The 24,020-nt window shown below is 35.0% G+C and overlaps 1 protein-coding gene across 2 annotated transcripts in view; it reads left to right on the top strand.

Moving 5' to 3' along the window:
* Window positions 1-20,442, top strand: part of LOC145664577 (uncharacterized) — a 119,608-nt gene extending 99,166 nt beyond the window's left edge. For both annotated transcript variants that reach the window (XM_081731360.1, XM_081731359.1), the window contains 2 exons: window positions 11,888-11,934; window positions 17,393-20,442. In XM_081731360.1, coding sequence (XP_081587486.1) covers window positions 11,888-11,934; window positions 17,393-18,073 — 728 coding nt within the window. In that variant the 3' untranslated portion in view covers window positions 18,074-20,442. The remainder of the gene's footprint in view (window positions 1-11,887; window positions 11,935-17,392) is intronic.
* Window positions 20,443-24,020: the final 3,578 nt, after the last annotated feature.

Here is a 24,020-nt window from a genome sequence, read left to right as displayed (position 1 = left end):
AAAACCGAAATGTCGGTTTTGAAAACCGCATTTGCGGTTTCGGTTTTGAAAACCGTTTTTGCGGTTTTCGGTTTTCAGAAAACCGGTTTTCACAAAAACCGAAAACAGCAAATGTCACAAAAATTCGACAACACTAATATCAAGTAACGACGAGGAAACAGCAAAGAATATTTCCCCACTTCGGCATCACAGTTGCCAGATGGAGGGAAATTTCATTCGGCGTAGGGGAAAAATGCTCAAAATTTGCAGAGGGGAAAAAATGTTTTAAAGTGTAGGGAAAATTCCTCCCCCAAACATTCCTAGTGTGGACTGTATTACAGTAAAAGTTTTTGTAGATACGGTTACTTGTATATATATATGTCTTGTGTATATTGCACCTGGGTCAAATCAATCAACATATAAAGAATATTTTGAATACATATTTAGCGTACTACAACCAGGGAGTAACATTCTTCTGACAGGCGATTATAATCTCTCACAGGTCACGGGAACTGATTTTAATTTCTTAGCATCTACTGGAACCTGTCAAGAATTATTTCATTTAATGAATTTTTATAATTTACGAACTCTCAATAATATTAAAAACTCATACGGCAAAACGCTTGACTTAATACTCTCAAACCTTACTAGTGTAGAGGTCATACACGAACACCCTCCCCTTGTATCCAAGGATACCTACCATCCAGCCTTACTAATCGAATATAAATATATTAACTTTAGAAATGCTAAATGTACAACGAAAAGCGAAGTAAGAGATTATAATTTTTTAAAAGCTGACTTTGATAAACTGTACCGCGAAATATCACAAACAAATTGGGAACCTATCACAGATAGTTTGACTGTGGACGGCTCTGTGGATTGTTTCTATAATATACTCTATTCTAGTTTTGACCGGTGCATTCCGAAAAAAAGAGCTAAATTCAATTATCCTATTTGGTTTTCAAGTGACATAATTAGATTAATTAAGAGCAAATCATATCACCATAAGAAATGGAAGCAGGGTTCTTGGGACGCACTGTATCACTATAACAAATTTAAAGAATTGAGAGACCTTTCGAAAAAAGAAATTTCCAAGGCATACAATGCATACTTAAACAACTGTGAGGCCAATATTATAAGCAATCCTAAGACTTTCTGGACGTATGTTAAGAATAAAAAGAGTAATTCGGGAAGTAACCAGGGCCTAGAGTTGAACGGCATTCACCAGGTTATGGCATATGCTGATGATGTAAATTTAATAGGGGATGATAGGAGAACAGTAGAAATAAATGCAGAGATATTATTAAACGCTTGCAGGGACATGGGTTTAGAAGTAAATGCAGAGAAAACTAAATACATGGAAGTGCATCGGGACCGTAATACGGCAAATTGTGAAGGCGTTAAAATATTAAATAATACTTTTAAGAAAGTGGATACTTTCAAATATTTAGGATCAATATTAACAGACGAAAATCATATTCACGAAGAAATTAAATGTCGACTAAAAGCAGGGAATTCTTGTTACTATTCGGCTCAAAATCTCTTGTCGTCGCGAATTCTGTCGAGGAATTTGAAGCTTAAAATATATAAAACAATAATCATGCCTGTTGTTCTGTATGGTTGCGAAACATGGTCGCTTACTCTGAGGGAAGAACATAGACAAAGTATTTGAGAACAGGATCCTGAGAAGAATATTCGGACCCAAGAGGAACGAGAATGGGGAATGGCGGAAGCTTCATAACGAGGAACTACATAGTTTATACGGTTTACCCAACATTGTTAGGGTCGTCAAGTCTAGAAGGTTTAGGTGGGCAGGTCATGTAGCTAGAATGGAAGAAAGTAGAAACGCTTTCAAAGTCTTGACTGGTAGACCCATAGGAAAACGACCATTAGGAAGACCTAGGCGCAGATGGGAGGATAATATTAAGATGGATCTCGCAGAGATAGGAATACAAAGTAGAAACTGGATCCAATTAGCTAAGGATAGAAGTCAGTGGAGAGCTTTTGTGAACGCGGCACTGAACCTCCGGGTTCCATAGGCCATAGAGTTAGTTAGTTAGTTAATTAATTCGGGAAGTAATTTGTTTCACTATAACGATCAAACTTTGAGTGACGATGCTGCTATTGCAAATGCATTTATGGCAAATTTTCAAGTAACGTACAATAAATCAAGTTATAATCTTATTCCTATGGAGCAATACAATAATTCGGAAATTCTGGATAAATTAAATATTAACTTTATAGACATCGAAGATGTTGAGAATGCTATTAAAAAACTTAAGCCACGGTCATCTTGTGGGCCGGATAAAATACCACCGTATATCATTAAAGGCTGCTCAGAAATACTGAAACATCCCCTACAGGCTATTTTTAACAAGTCAATAGCTTCTTCTACGTTTCCTATGAAATGGAGGATTGGTGACGTCTGTCCCATTCCCAAGACAGAATGTCCTACTGACCAAATAAAAAAAAATATCGACCGGTAACACTGCTATCTGCCCCATCTAAGGTATTTGAAATTATTATATATGAAAAAATTTACTCACATGTACGGTCAGTAATATCTCCCTTTCAACATGGTTTCGTGCCAAAGAGGTCAACTGTATCTAATCTCTCAGAATTTACACATTTTATAGCTAATCAAGTTGATAAAAAGGAACAAGTAGATGTAATTTATACAGATTTCTCCAAGGCGTTCGACGTAATTAATCACGATATACTTCTAAGCAAACTTGTGACATTCAATTTTTCACGAAACCTTCAACAATTTATAGCGTCCTATCTTTGTCAACGCAAACATCGCGTTCGATACAAAAATATTCTAACTGAGGAATATGTCGTAGACTCTGGTGTGCCTCAGGGATCGAACTTAGGACCTCTATTATTTATATTATTTGTTAATGATTTACCACCTGTAATAACATCCTCCCACAAACTATTCTTTGCTGACGATTTAAAAATCTATCGTAGTATCTCCACGGAGTTAGACGCTATTTCTTTGCAAAGCGACATAAATTCTATTTTCCAATGGTGTGAATCAAACAAATTGCTGTTAAATATTAAAAAATGTAAAGTAGTATCATACACCAGGAAAATGAACTATGTCCGCAATGTGTATACTATTAATCAAACACCAATTGAAAGAGTAGATTATATAACTGATCTTGGAGTCACTCTGCAGTCAAACCTATCATTTGATATTCATGTCAACAGAGTAGTTGGTGAGGCCTTTAGAAACCTTGGCTTTGTGATGAGATTAGGAAGGGATTTTTCTAACACCGATGTCCTCAAAACATTATACATTGCCTATGTAAGGTCTAAGGTGGAATATGCAGCGATAATATGGGGTTCTGATAGTAAGAAATATACAAGTAAAATCGAAAACATTCAAAATAAATTTGTGCGCTTTTTAACATATAAAGAAACAGGGATATATCCGAAATTTGAGAAGTATGAAGATCTTCGAAGCAAATATTCATTACAATCACTTGAAAGCAGGAGGACTCACTTCATTTTATCTTTCTTACATAAAATAATTCATAGTACAGTAGATTCAGAATATTTACTATCAGAAATCAAACTTCACGTCCCACATAGAGCAACCAGACCCCATAATAGCATATTCCATCTCTCAGCGCAAAGGACTAATGCATTGGATGTATCACCTGTCAGAAAAATGTGTTTATTGTATAATAAGATGTCAGAAAAGCACCCAGAGATAGACATTTTTAGCTATAGACAGAATTTTACTCTAAATAAATAAGGTGTAGATCATGTTATATGTATTTTAAAGTATTTTGCTATCGTATTATTTTGTTCTCATATGTGTATTTTAAATTATATTATCATGATGGAAAACTGTAATTAGGCATCCGCCTGTTGTTTTCTGAAATAAATAAATAAATAAATAAATAATTGGCAGAATAAAAAAATAAGTTGCAATTTCTCACAAAGAGGTACGGCTATGGTTATTGGAAAGTAAAAAGATACAGAATAAAACATGATCGGTGTTTCCTTCATGAATAAACTATTGCAGGTGTCTGGGATTTGCGATAAGAAACGAGTCAACACTTGCAAAACCACAATATTCACATTTATCGGAGTGGCAACAAATCAACAATAAAATTGTGTATTGCGATCTAGATTTTCTTTCTTTTTCTTTTCTTTTCTTTTCTTTTTTTTTTTTTTTTTAAAGAAAGGAAGGTGGTGCTTTTTTGTTAACAAAAGAAAGAGTGGCAGTACTATTTTTAAAAACTAGGGAAAAGAGTAATAATAATATAAAAGATCTCAGTCTAAGTGGATGAGATTTCAAATTGAATTTCATGAGTTGCATGTGTAGCGATCTTAAATAGGGATATACCTTATTTTCTATTTAGCTTAGTGTTGCCATATACCCGATTTTAGCGGGTACCACCCGATTTTCAGGTTCTATATTCGTCCCCCGCTTAAACATATCTTAATCACGAAAAAACACCCGCTTTTGGGGATAAGACGAATTAGTTGATAAAGTGTTGGTATATTCAACGTAAACCGCTACACTTCTGACAATCTCAATCGCGATTGAGTTAAATTTGGACTCGCGCTCAGTTTCAGGCTGTGAGTTATCTGAGCAGTGCGCGTGTGCAGGGCCATTTGCTAATAAGAGATCTGCTCTAATGCGCAATGGTTTTCTTTGTGTAGTTCATGTGTTTTTAATGTAATGTATTGGAGGTTCTATACGAATGAATATTCGTTTGTAGATGTGACAAACATACTTGAATTATTCATGCCTTCATAAGCTACAAGAATGCCGAACGACAATTTCAAGTGTAGCTTTAAAGACTCTTATAGAAGCGAATTTACGTATGTTAGCCAGGGCAGAACTCAGTTTGAAGCAAAATGTACACTCTGGAAACTCAGTTTCGTTTGAAAAGCAGGCTGCAGGGAAGCAAACTGGAACCCACCTAATGTTTATATATTTTGTAAATTAGACCACGACGAACACGAATCTGAAGGAATTTTGACATTCCGATTTTCGGAACTCGAGATATTCGAACATAAAGTAACCACAGAAGTAAACCGAACTTCACCTGATTTTTATATATTTTGTAAACTAGATCACGAGGAACACGAATCTGAAGGAGTTTTCGACATTCCGACTTCCGGAACACGAGATATTAAAACTTAAAGTTTAATATAGACGCTATGTATCTATATTTAAAAAAACACACACACACACACAATATTCTCTATATGAAACATATTATGTTTTGTGAGATATATAAAGGTAACCGAGAAAATTTTGTCGTTTTTTTGGGGGGGTCTGTGTTCAATTGGTCCTCACACCGTGAGTTGAAAGCGAATGGAGATAAGGGGAATGTCAGTTGTTAGTGTGGGTATATCCAATATTCTACCTGATTGTGGCATTTCAGTTACAATGTGAAATTGTGTAAGGACAGGGTGAATATGGAACCTCCACAGAGCGTCATAAGGTCATGTATGCTGTACGAGTTCAAACTTAGGTCACACGTCACTGCAGCGGGGTGGAAGATATTTCAGGCCTTTCGTGAGGGTGTCATGATTACGCAGACAGTGCATTGGTGGTTTAGCAAGTTTAAGGACGGTGACGAAACACTCACGAAAGACGCAGCACGTGCCGGAAGATCAACACATGTACAAAATGAAGATTTTCAGATAGCAATTGAGGCGAACAATGGACAGACATGTGAGGAACTGGGGCTAACATTCAATGTGAGTGGCGAAACCATTCGGCAGCACCTCCATTAACTTGGGAAGCGCTACAAGTTGGATCTATGGGTCCCACATGATTTGACTCCGGGGCAGAGATCTACGCGAGCAGACACCTGTGTTTCCTTACTGTCTCGTCTGAGGAAGGAGCCATTTCTGGACAGGATGTTGACATGTGATGAAAAGTGGGTCCTGTACCAAGCTCCACGACGACGTCATCATTGGTTAAAATCCCATGAGGTGGTTGCAAAACAGCTGAAACCAGTAGTGCAGCAGAAAGTCCTCCTGTGTGCTTGGTGGACTGCTCGCGACATCATGCATCGGGAACTGCTACCGGCTAGTCAGAGCAGAACATCAATGCAACTGTCTACTGTCAGCAGTTGAGCCGTGTTCAAGAAAAACTGAAAACCCTGGAGCCAGCACTTCTCTATCGCTAAGGGGTTCTCCCGTTACGGAACAACGCTAAGCCTCACATGTCTAGAATGACCCGGGACACCATCTTACGCTTTAGATATGAAAGACTATTGCATCCGCCATACTCCCCGGACATTGCACCGTCCGATTATCACCTGTTCCATTCCTTGGACACTCACCTTACAGGACTCCAGTTCAACTCCGTAGTAGACGTGCAAAATGCACTTGATACCTTCTTCGCTTCACGGCAAACCAAGTTCTATCGCGAAGGAATCCATGCCCATCCAGAACGTTGGCAGAAGGTCGCTGTTACTGATGGGTACTACTTTTGATCTTCAGGTATGTCTTAGGTGACATATCGATGCTCTAAGGTGATAGGTCAAAAAGCGACAGAACTTTTTTCGTTACTTTTATACATACTATATAAAACTACTGTTTAAGTTCTAGTATCTCGAGTTCGGGAAGTTGGAATGTCAAAATTCCTTCAGATTTGTGTTCCTCGTGGTCTAATTTACAAAATATATAAAAGTCAGGTAGGACCCAGTTTGCTTCCCTGCAGCCGAAAAGTACATTGGAAGTGTCATCAAAGAAACAACTTTAAAAAAGTGCGAAGGATCCCAGGTCAGTATTTGTAACACATAAGTTCACATCAGTACTTACGGTTTAGAACCCGCCCCCCCCCCCCCACTTTTAAGATTTTAAAATATGGCAACCATAATTTAGCTGTGACTTGTATAACCATCGAACTATCCCCTTCGCACAGTGCTGCAGATATTACCATAATAGTCTTGGAGCAAATAAAAAAAGTTAAAGCACACATATAAATCAATACAATTGTCTCGATTGATAGATGCTTTCACAAATGTTAAAAGGTGATTAAGAACAACAAACTTTGTTTATGCTTTGAAAAGGACAAACATGGTTTCGCTTATAAAACCGCAAACACGGTTTCGGGCGGCTTTCGCTTTCGAAAAGAGCCTTTGCGATTTCGGTTCCGAAAACCACCTTTGCGGTTTCGGTTTTGAAAACCGCATTTTCGGTTTTCAGAAAACCGGTTTTTCTCAAAAACCGTAAACCGCAAATGTCACAGAAAATCGACAGCACTAATATATAGTGCTCGAAAAAATTCCAGACAATTGGATACATAGGTCTACATGTTCTGGCTACGCACCAGGCTCCTTCTTCCGGTCGACATATCGCCTTGGCTCTCGGGATTTTTAAGACCTCCTCCCCTTAATGAGTTTCTGGCTACGCCACATGCGAAGGTTCCAAACTTAACCGAAAAAGCATAATAGGCCCTAGTAGGGAAAATATTCAATTTATATAGTACGGCGCAATCATCGCGCGATAGACAAGGTGGACTGCTTTAAGAAGTCTACCTTATCAACAACTATATCCTTATTTCATGAACTTTGCATTTATATGTTAATTAACTGTTGTAATGCAGATACTCAGTTTTTACTGAGAAGTTGCTTGCTTATTACTACATTTATTTTTACAAATATGATAGTATAATCTGTAACAACTTCTTCAACTGTGTCATCACTCTCTTCGTTTATCTTCGTTTTTTTTAAAATAAAAATTAAAGATGCAGTGTCATTCAATTGTTCAATTCTAATATACTGTTTATGTGTTCGGCTCCATGGATATATTTAGTGTGATTGTGCTCATCATTGTTTGAAATAAAATATACTATTCACTTCTCTTTTTCAGACTGAGTCTGTAAAAAATATTAACTTTTGGAAGTTTCAGTAGCCACTGTTACTCTCGAAATAATCTTCTCGTTTACATATTCATATACTCAACGTTCCTCCACTTTTGAGATATTCTCAAGAAGTAATTTTCCGAAGATTATTGAACATCACTTATGGTTCTTGCAGGATCTCATCAAAAGTTTAAGAAGTTCATCCTTTCAATCTCATTTTGGATTTTGAGAATATGGAGTAATCAGCGGGAACTAAACAATACGGGACTGATAACTAATACTTTCATTAAGTCATAACAAGTCCAAATAAATCATGATATATATAAAAACAAGTGTCACCTGTAAAGGCGCCCCGTGATAATTGAAGAATAGATATATTTCAGAAGCTACTACTTTTCATTTCATTTCATTTTATTTATCCTCCATTCTGTACAAACTTGGAAATAATTTTCCGATAGTACATGGGATTCGTCATGGTTAATTGATGCAGTACATATATATTAGACACATTTGTTAAACATAATTCATACATTTATACATTACAGTAATTTGGAATATCATTATACCAATACTACAGCATACCTTATACATAAATGAACCTATCTTGTTACTTTGCTACTACTATTTACATTGTGACTATTTAATTGATTATATTCATCTGTTGTATAGAAGCAATGTGACAATAGGTATTCTTTTAATTTTCTTTTGAATGTAACATTAGACTTGATTACCTTTAATTTGTTTGGTAACTTATTGTATAGCATAATACCAGCATATTTTACTCCCTTTTCGTACATTGCTGTTCTATGGTTTGGTGGATGAAAATGAGTCTTATTTCTTGTGTTGTATCCATGCACGTCACTGTTTGTTGTGTACTCATTTATGTTGGATCTTACAAATTCTATTAAGCAATATATATACAAACATGGTAAAGGTAGTATAGCTAGTTCTTTAAAATATTTCCTACAGAACTCTCGGGGTCCTACACCAGCTAGGATTCGTACAACTCTTTTTTGAAGAACAAAAATATCTCTACTTTTTACAGTATTTCCCCAAAATATTAATCCATATCTTAATATAGATTCAAATGAGCAGTAATATAATATTTTTGCTGTATTTCGGTTTATAGTATTTTTGATGGTTTGTACGGCAAAACACATTTTTCTTAACCTATTTGCAATTTTTTCTATATGATAATCCCATTTTAAATCTGCTGATATATGTACACCTAAAAATTTTATAGAACTAACTTGTTTTATTTCGTTTACTCCTATTTTTATACTTCCTTTATCTAGATTGTTGTTTGTTAATTTAAAACTTATTGACAAGGTTTTTTTCTGAATTTACTATTAACTTATTATGATCAAACCAGTTCGTTAGCTGTTTTACGGTGTTTTCTATGTTAGTATTTAATCGTTGTTGGTTTTCGCTTGTTATTGCTACACTTGTGTCATCCGCGAATAATGTGGCTTTTGCAAAGTTTAAATTATCCGGGAGATTGTTTATATATATCAAAAACAGTAATGGCCCAAGAATTGATCCTTGTGGTACGCCGCATTTTATTTTATTCATTGTAGATGTGAAAGTAGTTAATTTTGAATTTCTCCCATCTACTCTAGTTATTTCTACCACCTGCATTCTATCTGTCAAATATGAACGAAACCAGTTTCTTATTACTCCTCTTATTCCACATTTCTCTATTTTATATAAAAGTTCTCTATGAGGCACTAAGTCAAACGCTTTTGTAAGGTCTAAAAACAATCCTATGCACTTATTTCTTTTATCTAGTAGTTCGCTTACGTAATTCAGATAATGATAAATAGCGGTTTCCGTTGATTTTCCTTGAATAAATCCATGTTGATCTTTTGAAATTGTTCCAGTACTTTGTAAATACAGTGTAACCTGTTTGTTCATTGCTAATTCTAATATTTTCGCAAATGTTGTAATAAGAGAAATTGGTCTATAGTTACTGATATCCATTTTATCTCCCTTTTTATAAATTGGTTTGACTTTGGTAACTTTTAATTTATCAGGAAATACTCCTGTTTGGAAAGAAAGGTTTATTAAATAGCATAAAGCTTCAGCTAGAGAACTGTTTACAACTTTTTTGATAAGCGCAGGAGGTACTTCATCAATGCCTGCTGACCATTTATTTTTCATTTGATTGATAATTTTTATTACGTCGGTCACATTTACAGGAGATATATACATTGAATTTAGATTATTTCTTATGTTAACTTTCCCAAATTGGTTGCTATTTTTGTGTTTATCATATATTCTACTTAAATTTGTGTACCGGTAACAAGAATTGAGTGTGTCTGAAATCATTTGTGGGTTATGAATTACTTCATCATTGCGTTTTATTTCAGTAATATTTTCTCTTGTTTCATTTATTTTTAGTTCATTATTTACTAATGACCACAACGCTTTGGTCTTATTAGACGAATGCTGTACTATAGTTTCGTTGTGCATTTGTTTTGCTGCTATAATTACACGTTTATATATATATTTATATTTCTTGTAATATTTTTCGAATGCTTCAGTAGTATTTCCTTCCTTCCTTAACAAGTTTAGTGTTTTCATTTTTTGACTGGAAATTTTAATACCCTGAGTACACCATTGTTTGGAAGCTTTTGTTCGTAAAGTAACACTCTTTTTGGGAAAAGCTACATTGAAATAGTAACTAAAGTTATCAAGAAAAACGTTCCAGGCTTCATTTACGTCATTGTGCAAAAATACTTCTTCCCAATTTTCATCTTTAATTAGCATTTTAAAGTGCATAATATTATTTGTATTGAAATTCCGCCTATATGCGTGTATTTTTAAGCCTAAAAACAAATATCGATGTGTCCTTCCTTCAATGCTTCATGTTCACATTGTTCCAATTTCTTCTATACATAAAAAAAATACATTTCTAGGAAAAATTGAATGAACACACTGGAACTATTCATAAGGAGCCTGTCGATATGGTGCCATTTTTCGCTATTCGTGTATAACTACACTTATAAGAAATAGATTTCTAACAGTTTGCTTGTTCAACACTAACACCACTTACACATAAATAAAACACAAAATAACAATTTTATAGACCATAAGCTAAATTACAGCCAGAGCTTTGAATAACAAACTATGTACTTTACAAGCCTGAAACGTTACCTGTTCTTTGCTATTTATTTTGCCCTTCTCAGTGGTTATAGATTCGAGTGAAGACAAACCGATTTCAACTATATAGAACAATTTTACTGAAAAAAAAATCCATTATTATGTGAAGGTATGAAAACAAATTTCTGTAAATTTATATACTCATTTTGTAACACAATATACAATTCTTTATCTCAATTCCGGAATGACGCATTCTTAGTTCTAATGAAATAAGGTTAAAAACAGTTTTTTTTTTTTTTTTTTTCAATAAGTGATGACAACTTTTGTACTCTTTACATACTTAATGTTATGTTTGGTGGCAACTGAACCTGTTTCTTCTTCCTTCGGGACCTTACTGTTCCTTTTAATTTTCGCACATATGACACGTTTTATTATATTAATATATATGGAGTTTTCTCATGCTATATGTACGCGTCGTTGGCGCGGCAGACCAAACTTCGATTTCCGACAGGGTTTATGTAATTTGTATTCCACGTTAACCAGTAGGTCCACGTCTCACATAGTTTCGGTGCTGAAAGGGACACTAGAAACTCCAATTATACCACACACACACACACACTCTCTCTCTCTCACACACACACACACATATATATATATATACATAATTATAGTTAATGGAACTGAATGATTGTGAAATTAAATTATCCGTTTCCTTTACCTTAAAAGGCATACTCATTGGACGTTAAACTTAAAAAATATCAGTTTATTTCTTCTTTCCGTCCTGTTATTTTTTGGGATTTTAAAAAAAATAAATTCTACGTGCCATAAACACGTAGAACCCTAATATTATTGTTCGATGAAATAATTTAAATAATGCTCTTCTCTTAAGATATTGCAAAATTTGAATATGTTGTCACATATGTTAATAATCGTTAGTTTACTTTCTTTATCATTTTTCAGATACAATGCCTACTGAAAGTGATCGTGCTAGCGATATACCTGATTTAGTAAGTATTTCGTCTTTTGGTTCTTTTTTACAGGTTAATTATATTGAACATAATCTATATAAAAAAAAAAATTGAAAGTGACTATGTTTGTGACTCTTAATCTCTTGAATCGCCAGACCGATCTCAATCAAATTTTCAACGTAGATGCGGTTCTAGCCTGGGAGTGTTTTTAGCTATTTACTTTGACGATACAACTTAGGGGAAGAGGAAAAGGGGGACATAGAAAAAATAAATAAAACAAAACTCTTGAAACCCCCGACCAATCTTGATAAAATTTTCAATGTAGATGCGGTTCAGAACTGGAATGATTTTTATCATTTCACTTTGACGGAGCAACGTAGGGGAGGGGGTAGAGGGGGAGATATACAAAAATAAATAAATATAAAAATAAAACTATGTTCGTGAATTAATTACTTTTGAACCACACGATCGATCTCAATCAAATTTTCAAACCTGGGAAGTTTTTTTATCATTTCATTTTGACAGTAGATCTTAGGGGAGGAGGAGGAACGGAGGGGAAATATATGAAAATGAATAAAACTTAATAACTCTTGAACCACCCGACCGATCTCGATGAAACTTTCAACATAGATGAAGTTCGGGCCTGGGATGTTTTCTTCATTTCACTTTTACAGTGCAACAAAGGGGAGGGGGGAGATATATTGTCATTCTGTGAAGAATACTTAATATTGGGGCGTAAATTGAGAATCGAACCCTTGACTATAAGTTCTCCGTCTATCTAAATCTTAAGTTGATTTCTCACAGAATATTGTGAGAGATAGAGACAAACATGGATTAAAGAGAATAGGAAACTGATAGTTGAGTGATAAAGAGGTTTTAATTTCATTACTCGTTCTTATAATGAGAATAAAGGCTGTGCTTGAGATACGAATCAGGGAATCTGAAACTATCAGATAAGGTAATATGAAAAGGCACTTACATTATGATCCTTGAGGTAGTTGTAGGAAACCTCGAAGACTCCGCCTCCTCTGTAGCTTATGTAACTCCTAAGGCGAATGGCAAGTCTAGAACTGAAATATAGACTTGAAGTGATGTCAAGAGAACGTTGGTGGTCCTTTTATATAAAAGTGCAGAATGCAATCCGCATGCCTTTCATATTTCCTTGTCTGAGAGTTCCACTTGTATGTCTGATGGAATAAAATAAGCTTTGGGCTTATTTCAACAAAGAGGGCTAGATCCTGGAAACAACCCTGACTTAATTCATTCCATTCAAACAGTTAATATTTCGAACTCAAGCCAGCTGTGAATTATTTACATAGATTTTTACAAAAGTTTAAATATTTACAATAATTTGGGGTTTTGAAAATTTGGTATACGACAATATGTAACAAAAAAGCAAGGTCCGTCGACCCTACTGTTCCTTCCCTCTTTTAAGGTCGCGTCATAACTACCCTTCTTTGAAAACCGGAGATGTAGTAAAATCGTGACGTCACCGCGGGAGCAGAAACAGCTTTCGCCCAAGGTCCTTCTCATTCACCCATGCTTTTTGCAGGAAAGCGAATGATTCTTGTTTTCCTGTATTGAGAAAAATTAATTACTGTAGTGTTCGTGTTAGCTTATAAGCATGTCGAATTGTACGATAAGTACTTGCACTTGCAATCATAGTAGAAATATTAAGGGTTCCAAAGTTATTTATCAGGTATTTCCCTCGGATCCTCTGTGGAAAGTTTGGCAAGAGAAATGCTGTCGGAAAGACACCTTTATAGTTAAAAACGCCAGCGTCTGTTCCGATCATTTTATTCCCGAAGCTTATAAACGTGATTTAAAACGTGACTTTCTAAATATTCCACTCAAGAATAAGTTTAAACCGATGTTGTGCCTTCACTGAACTTATCATCAGTGTCATACGGAACCGTGCTCCTGTAAATAATGAAAGAAATAAGGTACGAAAGCTAGATGTTTAGAGTAAAAACAAATCAGGCATTTGGGTACAGTCAGATGAAATAACTGTTATGACCGGAACGAAAAATAACTCTTTATGTTCCGTTTGTTCTGTGGAGAGTGAGGGGCATGGACTAAAGGAATAGCTTTCCTTTTTGCATAAAGAGAACGAGAAACTAAAATTAAATCTTTAAGTTTTACGTCGTATGGTTATGCCGGCTGGTCTAAAGGATACGGTGATGATGAGAAATGAATGAAATAGTAGAATAAAGAAAGTGGGAGGAAACAAGAGAACCCCGAGAAAACCCACGCACACGGTGTCTGTCCACCACAAAGTTCACTCGGCGCGCAGGGATCGAACCAAGGACGCATGCACCAGAAATGAACGCTCTACCATTGAGCCACCGCAGCCAAACGAAAAACTAAACTCTGTCAGTATGTACAAAGCCAAAATAATAGTCTATATATACAAACGAAGTTAAAAGAATTGGAAAGCAAATATAATAAAGAATTAATTTCAAAGACCGATTCTAAAATATAATATTGTGATCGTTTCAATGGAATGGTTAATAACCGGTGGTGGATATATTACGAAAAAGTTTTATACAGGGCCAAGTAAATATGCTAATAAATGGCAAGAAAAAACTAAGATGGACTGATTAAGATATTATTCGTGCATTAACACAACGCGCCACAGTGATAAATTATACAATCATCTGCGGTTATATGTTCTAATCCGCGTGCCCAATGTGTCAACACTTCGACATTGCATGCAAAAGTAACCATTTTCTCGTGGTAATCTTACACCAGTTTTGAAAATTTTGACGGAGCAAGGGCGCTGCTTAAAGAGTGTGAAGAAATTTTCAGTGCTTATATTTGGTGAAATGAATGTTAATGGGCGCGTGTCCGATGACGAACAGGTTTACTTAATTTTGGAATGACACAGAAATGTCCAGGTGGCAATGATTCGAGGCTTGATAGATGTGTGGAAACCGTCAAGATTTCGATAAGACTATGAGTAAAAACTTAAACTTCGAAATCATATCGAAAGTTGAAGTCTTAAGATTAAACATAATTGCAATTCTTTCCAAGTTGAATGGTGGCAATGTGAGGCTATGTTGTGGTCTCATTTTACCTTCTTCCCGGTGGATGGAAGCAACAAAAAATAAGATGTATTTTGAAAATTTTTGAAAACAAAAGTCGAAAACAAAAGAATGTGATTGGCCGACCATTTGATGTCCTAAGAAAGACACTTCTATGTTGAAACTATTCGACAAGGCTAGAACATTCTTCAGAATTCGGTTTTTGAATAGAAAAACACGGGAACTTCGGAAGAAGGATGCTTTTAAGATAGTGGATGCAAAGCTATTCTTCAAGTGCTGCACAATCCTAAAGTAAGTACGTATTGTATGTGTTTGTAGTCTATTTTTGTCGCAATTAAAAATTTGTTTTCCTTTGCAAATCGCTATGGCGGAACATTGGCTTAGCCTACGATATCTGTCCCTGCTTCACCGCAGTGACGTCACACTACAGCTGGAGAAACTGGCTACGCAGAAACAGCTAGTTATGAAGGGACCTGTAAAAGCGCGGAACAGTAGGGTCGACGGACATTGACAAAAAAGTAACTGTCTTTGTGACTTCATCACGCTTAAACCATCCGACCAATCTTAGAAGATTTTTCATCGTAGATGAGGTTCGGACCTGAGGTGGTTTTTATCATATCACTTGAACGGTAGAACTTAGGAAGAGGGAAGGGAGGGAAGAAGTCTATTAAAAAAAAAAAAAAAAAAACTTAATAACTCTTGAACCACCAGACCGATCTTGACCAAACTTTCAACGTAGATAAGATTCGGGCCTGGGATGTTTTCTTCATTTCACTTTTACGGTGCAACATAGGGAAGGGGGAGGGGGAGATATATATATGTGAAAAGAATAAAAATAAAAGTGACTGTCTTTGTGACTTCATCACGCTTTAACAACAGGACCGATCTTAATCAAATTTTCGTATGGATGAAGTTCGGACCTGGGGTGGTTTTTATCATATCACTTTGACGGTAGACTTAGGGGAGGGGGAGGGTCATATATACAGTATATATAAATAAATAAAATTTAATAACTCTTGAACCACTCAACCAATCTTGATCAAATTTTCAACATCGATGACGTTTGGGCTTCGGATAATTTTTATCATTTAATTTTGACGATGCAACGTAGAGGAGGGGAGAGGGAGGCGGAGATATATGTAAAAAATAAAAATTAAAGTGATTATCTATGTGACTTCACTCTTGAACCACCTTACCGATCTCGATCAAATTTTCAACCTAGGTCGAGAAGAGATGAAGTTCGAACATGAGATGATTTTTGTCATATTACTTTGACGATGGAACTGAAAGGAGGGGAAATACATTTACAAATGATCGAAAATGACCGATATTAGTGTCGAGTCTATAGTTTTTGAGGTCGCCGAGATGAACAGTGACCCTTCTGATGCCATTTAAATCCAAATTCAGCCCCGCAAAAATTGTGGAAGGGGGGATATTGACCAATATAGTATCGAATTCATACTTTTCGGGGTAGCTGAGATGAACAATGACACTTCTGATGCCGTAGCTCGCAACATGGGGAGGAGAGGGGATATATAAAAATCATCGAAAATGACCAATATCAAGGAGCGCTTTAGTAATAGTAAAAAGTGACTGAATAATGAAACATATTACTATTTTTTTTTTTTAATTTAAACCAGCGAAGCGGGTAATTGATGCTAGTGAGTTATGAATGTTTGAAAATATGATTATAAATAAAATTGCTATTTATTTAAGGCATAATTAATATTCCGCGAAGCCAAACATGAAGATAAATTCTCACAATTTTTGAAGTTGAGAAATATACCTTTGCTTACCTCTAGGACGTAGGGTTAAGATTCAGTCGTATTCTGCGAAATGTACAGTTCGTAATTTCCTTTTTTAACTCATCAAGCCTTTACTTTACTATTCCACTATTTCATTGTTCTTTTATTTCCTATTGGCTCCATTTAGCAATAGGGCGTGATTTTGGTACAGCTAACATGTGTACTGCACATTACATGTTCTGTTGTGGTTAACTGCGAAGAAGAAGAGGAAGGCTTATATCATTTATGTTCCTGAATCAATGATAGTGTAGATAAGAACACTTGACTGTTTATTCATTACTTCTTTTTGGATAACAAAAATGAGACTATGTATAAAGCTTGAATTTAAAAGCTTATTTAAATTTGCTTGAACACTTAACCATATTTAAAATTAACATAATTAGTATCGAATTATCTTAAACATTGTTTTAATTTTCATTTTCTCGCTATTCTTCAATAGACGAGTAATTACGTTGTCTCTGGTTTAAGCTCTTTCACCTGTATGGGCTATTTGGTTCAGATTTCATGTTAAATTGTAAGTTTACCTTAGTGCTGACAAAAACATTATTAGTTGAAGTTCCAATAAACAAACATATTTTAAGTTTTCCATTTCTAAGCTAGAAATTTTGTCCCTTGTCAAGAAATAATTTTGTACTTAATACGTTTCAGGATAAGAGTATTGCGCCGAAGGAAATGGCACCTATCTCAGACGATAATAAAGACAATAAGACCCTGAATTCGGAAACTAAAGATAATAACACGAAATTTCATAGCTCATGTAAAAAGAAGATAAAATGTCGTCTTTGTACGTTTGAAACGCATCACCAGTCTATGATGATATTTCACCTTCGTAAACATACAAAATGTACTCGTAGTTGTGATTTTTGTCGCGTTACAATTCCTGTAGGAAACTCAACAAATATATTAGTAACGCAAAAGAACAATCAGGCTACTACTGGACAGGAGTCGAGCATAGTTTCTGATAAGGTAAGTAGTACAGAAACATTGGTGAGTTCTGAAACTAAATCAAACATAAAAAATACTAGAGTTTACGACACTGCAAATGTCAGTAGTAGTGATTCTTTGAATCGTACCAGTGAGTTGACAGAAAGTAATGAGCTGATATCTGTGGAAAATTGTGAAGTCACTGAAACTTGCAATGAGCAAGTGGCCGATGAATTTGTTGGAAATGTATTGCAAATGGAGATAAAAATCGAAGAAGAATCAGATATTGAAAGAGAACTTGATGTCGGACAGCTACCATGTGAAGTGGTCTATTCCGCAGATGAGTTAAGTGATGATAATGACAATGATTTCTCTGTAGTAGTAAAACACAAAGCCTGTAGTTAGTTTATGGCTAATTGATTGCATTGGTTGGATTATTATTATTATCATTAGGGTAAACAGCTTTATGCATTATACAGCTGTACTATTATGTTTATTTTTCCTTACATTATGCTTTATTATGCTTTTTCCTAAATTATGCCTTAATATGTTGTTCTTTAAATTATATTTCATTTTTACCCATTTCTATTATTATTTGTTTTATTTTACTCGTTTTGTTACACAAGCATTAAAAATGTATACAGGGTGTTTCAAAACAACACCGACAACGTTTGGGAGGTGATTCCTGACACGAAGATAAGACAAAAAGTATATACCAACTTGGGTGCACAAATGCTTCCTTTCGGAGTTATAGGCTGTCGAAAACATGAAAAAATGAACTTTAAAGGTCCATAGCTCCAAAATTATGGGGCCTACCGTAGTCGGGTCAAGACTTTACTAAGGAACTAGTATGTGCTCTATCCAAAAATGCATGCTTCAGAATCTTGCAGTACTTCCGCAACAATTTTTATAGAGGTAGTTAGTGAGTACTTCAGATTATATGCCCGTAACCAAACTGCCTGTACAAAAATTGTTGCGTTAGAACCTTAGGATTCTGAAACATGTATTTTTGGATAGAGCACATATTAGTTCCTAAGTAAAGTCTTGATTCGACTACGGTAGGTGCAGTAGTGTTGGAGCTATGGACCTTTAAACTTCATGTTTTCGGAAAGGAAGCATGTGTGAACCCAGGTTGGTATATAGTTGTCGTCTTATTTTGGTGTCAGGAATAACGTCCCAAACGTTGTCGGTGTTGTTCTGAAACACCCTGTATACAGAGTTCCTACTGGTCAGGGAAAGCTCAGAGAAAATGATGCGGGCCAGTTAAACTCGTGGGAAAACACTGAAAATCAGGAAAATTTTAGAAAATATATTTTTTCTAACATTAATTATACACCAATTTCAGCTTAGCCAACCATTAATGATCACAATATGGAACGTTGCTCAGATTTTTATGGGTGATAAGTGGAATGTACGTATAAGCAATTGATTATTCGTCTATATGGAATAAATGTTCTCATATATAAATATTCACCGTTATTTATTCCTTATTTATATGTCAACGTCATCCGATACCTTTCATGAAAGTCAGGGAATTTCCTGCCAAACGTCAGGGAAGATCAGGGAGAAGTCAGAGAAATAGATTGCTCCAGATCAGTAGGAACTCTGATATAAAACTATTAATTTTCTCCACTAAAATTGCATCAATACGGTGCATCAAGGTACGATGATACAAAATTGCATCAAGGTGCGGAGAGAGGAGGAATTCGAACTCTCCATTGTTTGCGGCATTGATAACAGACTTTGTTGATAGTTTTTCTTTGGTACAAAATCTATTAACATATTTTTCTTTGTTCTACAGATGCAAAGAATAAAAATCATTAAGCATTATACTATTTCTGTAAATTATACTTTATTATGCTTATAAAATTAGCAAATTTGGATATATAAAGTGGTCAAAATCACAGATATGGTACCAACCATAGGTAAAAAATTTCACTATGGTTTTACTACTTTTTATGCTTTATGGTTGCCCTAATTATTATTATTATTTGCATAGAAGGAATTTTTAAAAAATATTGTAAACACGAAGTCGGACTGAGTTTGAAACACTCTTTCCAAAACTAGTAATGTTTCTTTAATAAAATTATAGACATTTTCACTTACCAAATAGACACAAGTAGTTATGAAATACCTTGGTACAGCTACGCAGAAGAAAGTTATCTTAGGAGCTTACAACGATTGCCATCTTGAAGGGCAACAGGAATAATTGAAAAAAAAAAATATGTAAGAAGGAAAAAATGGAAATTAACATTGTACGAAGAAACTTTCAAATTTAATTATTAGTAAGTTTAATTGTAAACACCTTCTTTCGACCTCACTTGCCTTCCTCTTATAGCCCTGATGATAGCTGATGAAGTTAATAGGATATTTTTCTACGGAGCTGTAAATACGAGTATTACGTTCTTCCTTAGATAAAGTTTTGTTCACTTTCTTGCATGTAATAATTGCAGAATATTTTTAATATTAATTCAATTGCCAATGATTTGTCTAGATAATTAGATAAAGTAACGAAAATTTAAAGAAAGAAATTGTGTAACGTTTCATTTGAATAATTTGCTTCATTTGACTTTCTTGAGTATTGTTGTTGTGTTTTATTGTTACCTAAACTAATGTTTAGAAGAAAAAATAATTACTTTACAATCATAAATGTTTTGTTTTCTTATTTGTTTTTTTTTTTAAATAAAATTCGTAATTTAAAATGAAACCCGTCATGTTTGTAAGAAATTTGTTAACCAAGTTTACAATTAGAAATTTTAATAAACTCACTTGAAAAGATAATACATTTTTTGTTTTTATTTATCTTTTAAAAACAAAGGTTTAAATTTCTGTTTAATTGGGCATACTTTTATAGTACAGTATAGCAGCCGATTCTGCCAGTGATAAATCTTTCAGCCTCCTGTTTATAATTTCTACCCTTGAATTGAGTTGAGTTGATTTTGAGTTTAACGCCCCGTTCAGCAGCGAGGCTATATGAGACATGGACCTACTGATTGACGTGAAATCCGAACCACATGAGCTCCCGCCGGGAATCGAACCCGGCTGTCCCACAACAAAGGCGCGTACGCTAACCGCTTAGCCACGAAGGAGCTCTACCCTTTGAAGTCGTAATTAGACTAATTGTTTCAGATATTAAAGTTGATTGAATTTTGAGGCATCTAGAGTGAGAAAGTGACTAGTTCCAGAAATGGTTGAGATGTTGCAAACACGAAATAAAGAGTAGCGATGAAAGGAGAGAAATTTTGAGTTATCAATAATTACTGAAGTTATGAAGGATGATTATTTGCCAGAAAGTTTATATTTTACCATTGAAAAACATTAATGCGAGGTCTCGATAATTCTACAATTTTCTAGTTTTAGGAGAAGGAAAATGTTCATTATTGTTTTAATTCAAAAAAACAAACTTATAATTCATGATTCTATGTGTTTACACCAAATATTTCATCTGTATAACAAGATTCGCTAAATATACGTTTGTTCTTTATAACTGCCAATCAAATCGAGATTCAGAGGCTTAAAATGCTTATTTCATACTAACGTAGCTCCTGGAATTACAAAACTGTTTTTGTCAAGAGCATATTACAAAATTGATGCCTTCTTAACAATTATCCTTGCTCCAAATTAATAAATCCTTCAATATATATTTTCAATGTCATATCACTATTCAGTAAACAGAGAACCAGCAGAGAAAGGTAATATATGAAATTTTATATTTTAAACCTTGCCTCAAAGGACAATGGGAGCAAGGATCTTGATGTATTCATGGTATGTCGAATCGAAATAGTGTGTTTTACATATAAATATTTGATATTTTAAGAAAATGTTGACGTTTAGTAAAAATTTTAACATTTTTTCATATGTGTGTCGTATGCGATCAAAACTATTCTCCAGTTATACTTAGTGGTGGAGGGAATTTCTTTAGCTAGTGGGAGTCTACCAGTATCTCAAGTGTTGATACAGGGGCGTTTTGAAACAAGCCCACATCTTTCTTTTCTTTTTTTGGCATCAGAAAATGTCTTAGTAGAATTCAACCCATGATCTGAAAACTAGCTGGAAACTAGTGAGGAACTATAATTCTAGCCCTACCTACCTCAGATTAGAGCTCAGGTACTACCAGCACCAGTGACTGGTGTGATCAGTCATTTGGGAGTGCGACGAACCTCTTCTTCGATGGCGGAATGTCTCCTCATTGGTTCATTTTACTTTGTGAGAAAGATGGACAATATTATCGTACGATTTATTTGTATCCGTAATGTATTTGACTTACTGCACAAGGGATGGAAGCGAAACCTAAGGGAGTTGAACCAGAAGCGTCATTTCAGATTTTGCTTGGGGGAGCAAAACCCCTCGATATAAGTAAAATTTCGCATTTTCACTCATTTACTACTACTCTATTGAAAAAATCTATATAAATCTCAAACTCAGGGGGGGTGCCCCTCCCTGGCCCCCTAAATGACGCCCCTTAGCTGAACATTTAGATTAAAGTAGTGAGCTTTTGAGAGAAGTCTTCAAGAACAAACAAATTGACAAAGGTATGGAAAACTCAAATTTGGGAAATATTAAGGTCACCAGAAGACAATATTGTAGATTATGTAACCGAGAAAGGAATGGGAGGCATATATGCTTGCAACGAGAATGTACAGTGAAACAGAAACCATGAGGAGGATTAACCCAGACGATCTCGTTAAAGAAACTGAAACCCTGGATCCAAGGGATGTTGCCAACTTGACAGCATGCACAACTAAGGAACAAACTATGGAAGATGAGGGAAATGCACCATGTATGACCATGCATGGAGCAGGAAAAGAAAAAGGATGATGAGACGCAATCACACAAGAAATGTGAGCTCGAGAAAGAAGAGCCATAGATGATTGAAGCTAAAGTCATGCGAAAAGAAATCCCCCGGAATTATGAGAATACATTGCAGAATAACAGGAAGAAAGATGTTAGGAATGAATAATCGCAAGAAGAGATGCAAACGCAATATAAGTCAAAGAGATGAAAGAACCCTGACAAGTACGAATACTGGGCATATCAAATAAAGGAGAAAAGCAGTCCTTGTGGAAGATGGAGATATCAAGGCAATTATACAATCGAAGGAAACAAGCAAAGACCTATATGGAAATTCATGCACTTAATAAGCATTATATGAAAGAAAGTGCACAATAGAATGATGAAGAAGATATGATGGAAGACTTTGGCATGGCGGAAAAGACGAAGATGGAGATTGACAGAATCTTGTACTATATTTGTGTTACCCTGTTTTTGTTGCCGCTAAGCTGCATCTTTACAAAGATAAGTTGAGAGAATCGATTATTTCATTTGTTGATTAATTGTGTAAACAAGTAATACGTTATTTGTAATTGGTTTCATTTAGGAAGATATTACGTTCTCTATTATGGTTTTGTTTTTGTTGAAAAGTAGGATCAACACAAGATAGAAGCAAAGGAAGGAAACATAATGGCAACATTATTCTCTGACAGATCCCAGAGAAATAGGAGAAAACAATCGAGCTAAAATTTAAAAAAAACGAACGACGATTGCAGGGATAACGTAATTGCTTTTAAAAATAAATTCATTTGCTAAATTCAAAAAATATGACTAAATGGAATAATCCAATGACAAATGGAACTGTTGAGCGAGAAAACTACTAAGTTTATTAATCGATTTTGTTCAACTGCAGAAAGGGTAACTATTAGTAATTTAAGAAGAGGAAGCTTTGTTGCAGCGTCTTCTTAACTTATTGGCACCTGAGAAATTGAATGAGTGTAAATGGAATTTAAAATTTTTAGCTCGGCACAAGGGAGGATGTTGTTTATGCCACTATTCTCTATCTGTTCGTGACGCATTACATACGAAATATGTTGCATTATGTCATTATTCATTCGTTTATTCAAAATTATGTTGAAGTATTATGCATTTAAATAACAAGTGAGAAGGTACAATATCTGGATCTCAAAATTCATAGTGAGCGAAATGAATGAAGAAAAATTGAATAAAAATACTTCCTTTTTATTAACAGCAAGTAAAGGCCATAATAATACTGCGAAAAATATTTTGTGTGACCGAGAAATACTCACGAAGCAAGAAACCACAAACTCCGAAAATATACATAAACAGTAGAATATGAGGTGATAGTAGAGTTTTTTTTATCTATTTTCTGGTCGACTAGAAGCAGCATTTGGCATAGAGAAGAACTTTACCAGCTTTGAGGTAACCTTAGTCTTATATGTTATTTATTGTATAAATTTTCCGCCGAAAGTGGCCGAAAATAAATAACTTCAATATACGTCAGTAGAATGGCTTCAGGTTCGAAGAGAAATTTTCTCTCCTCAATTCTCTACGCCGCTAT

This window comes from Thermobia domestica, chromosome 11 (genome assembly GCF_964235325.1).
Source record: "Thermobia domestica chromosome 11, izTheDome1.hap1.1, whole genome shotgun sequence".
NCBI classification, from domain to species: domain Eukaryota; kingdom Metazoa; phylum Arthropoda; class Insecta; order Zygentoma; family Lepismatidae; genus Thermobia; species Thermobia domestica.
Note: the sequence above shows the minus strand (reverse complement) of the source record. Positions and strands in the feature narration are given on the sequence as shown.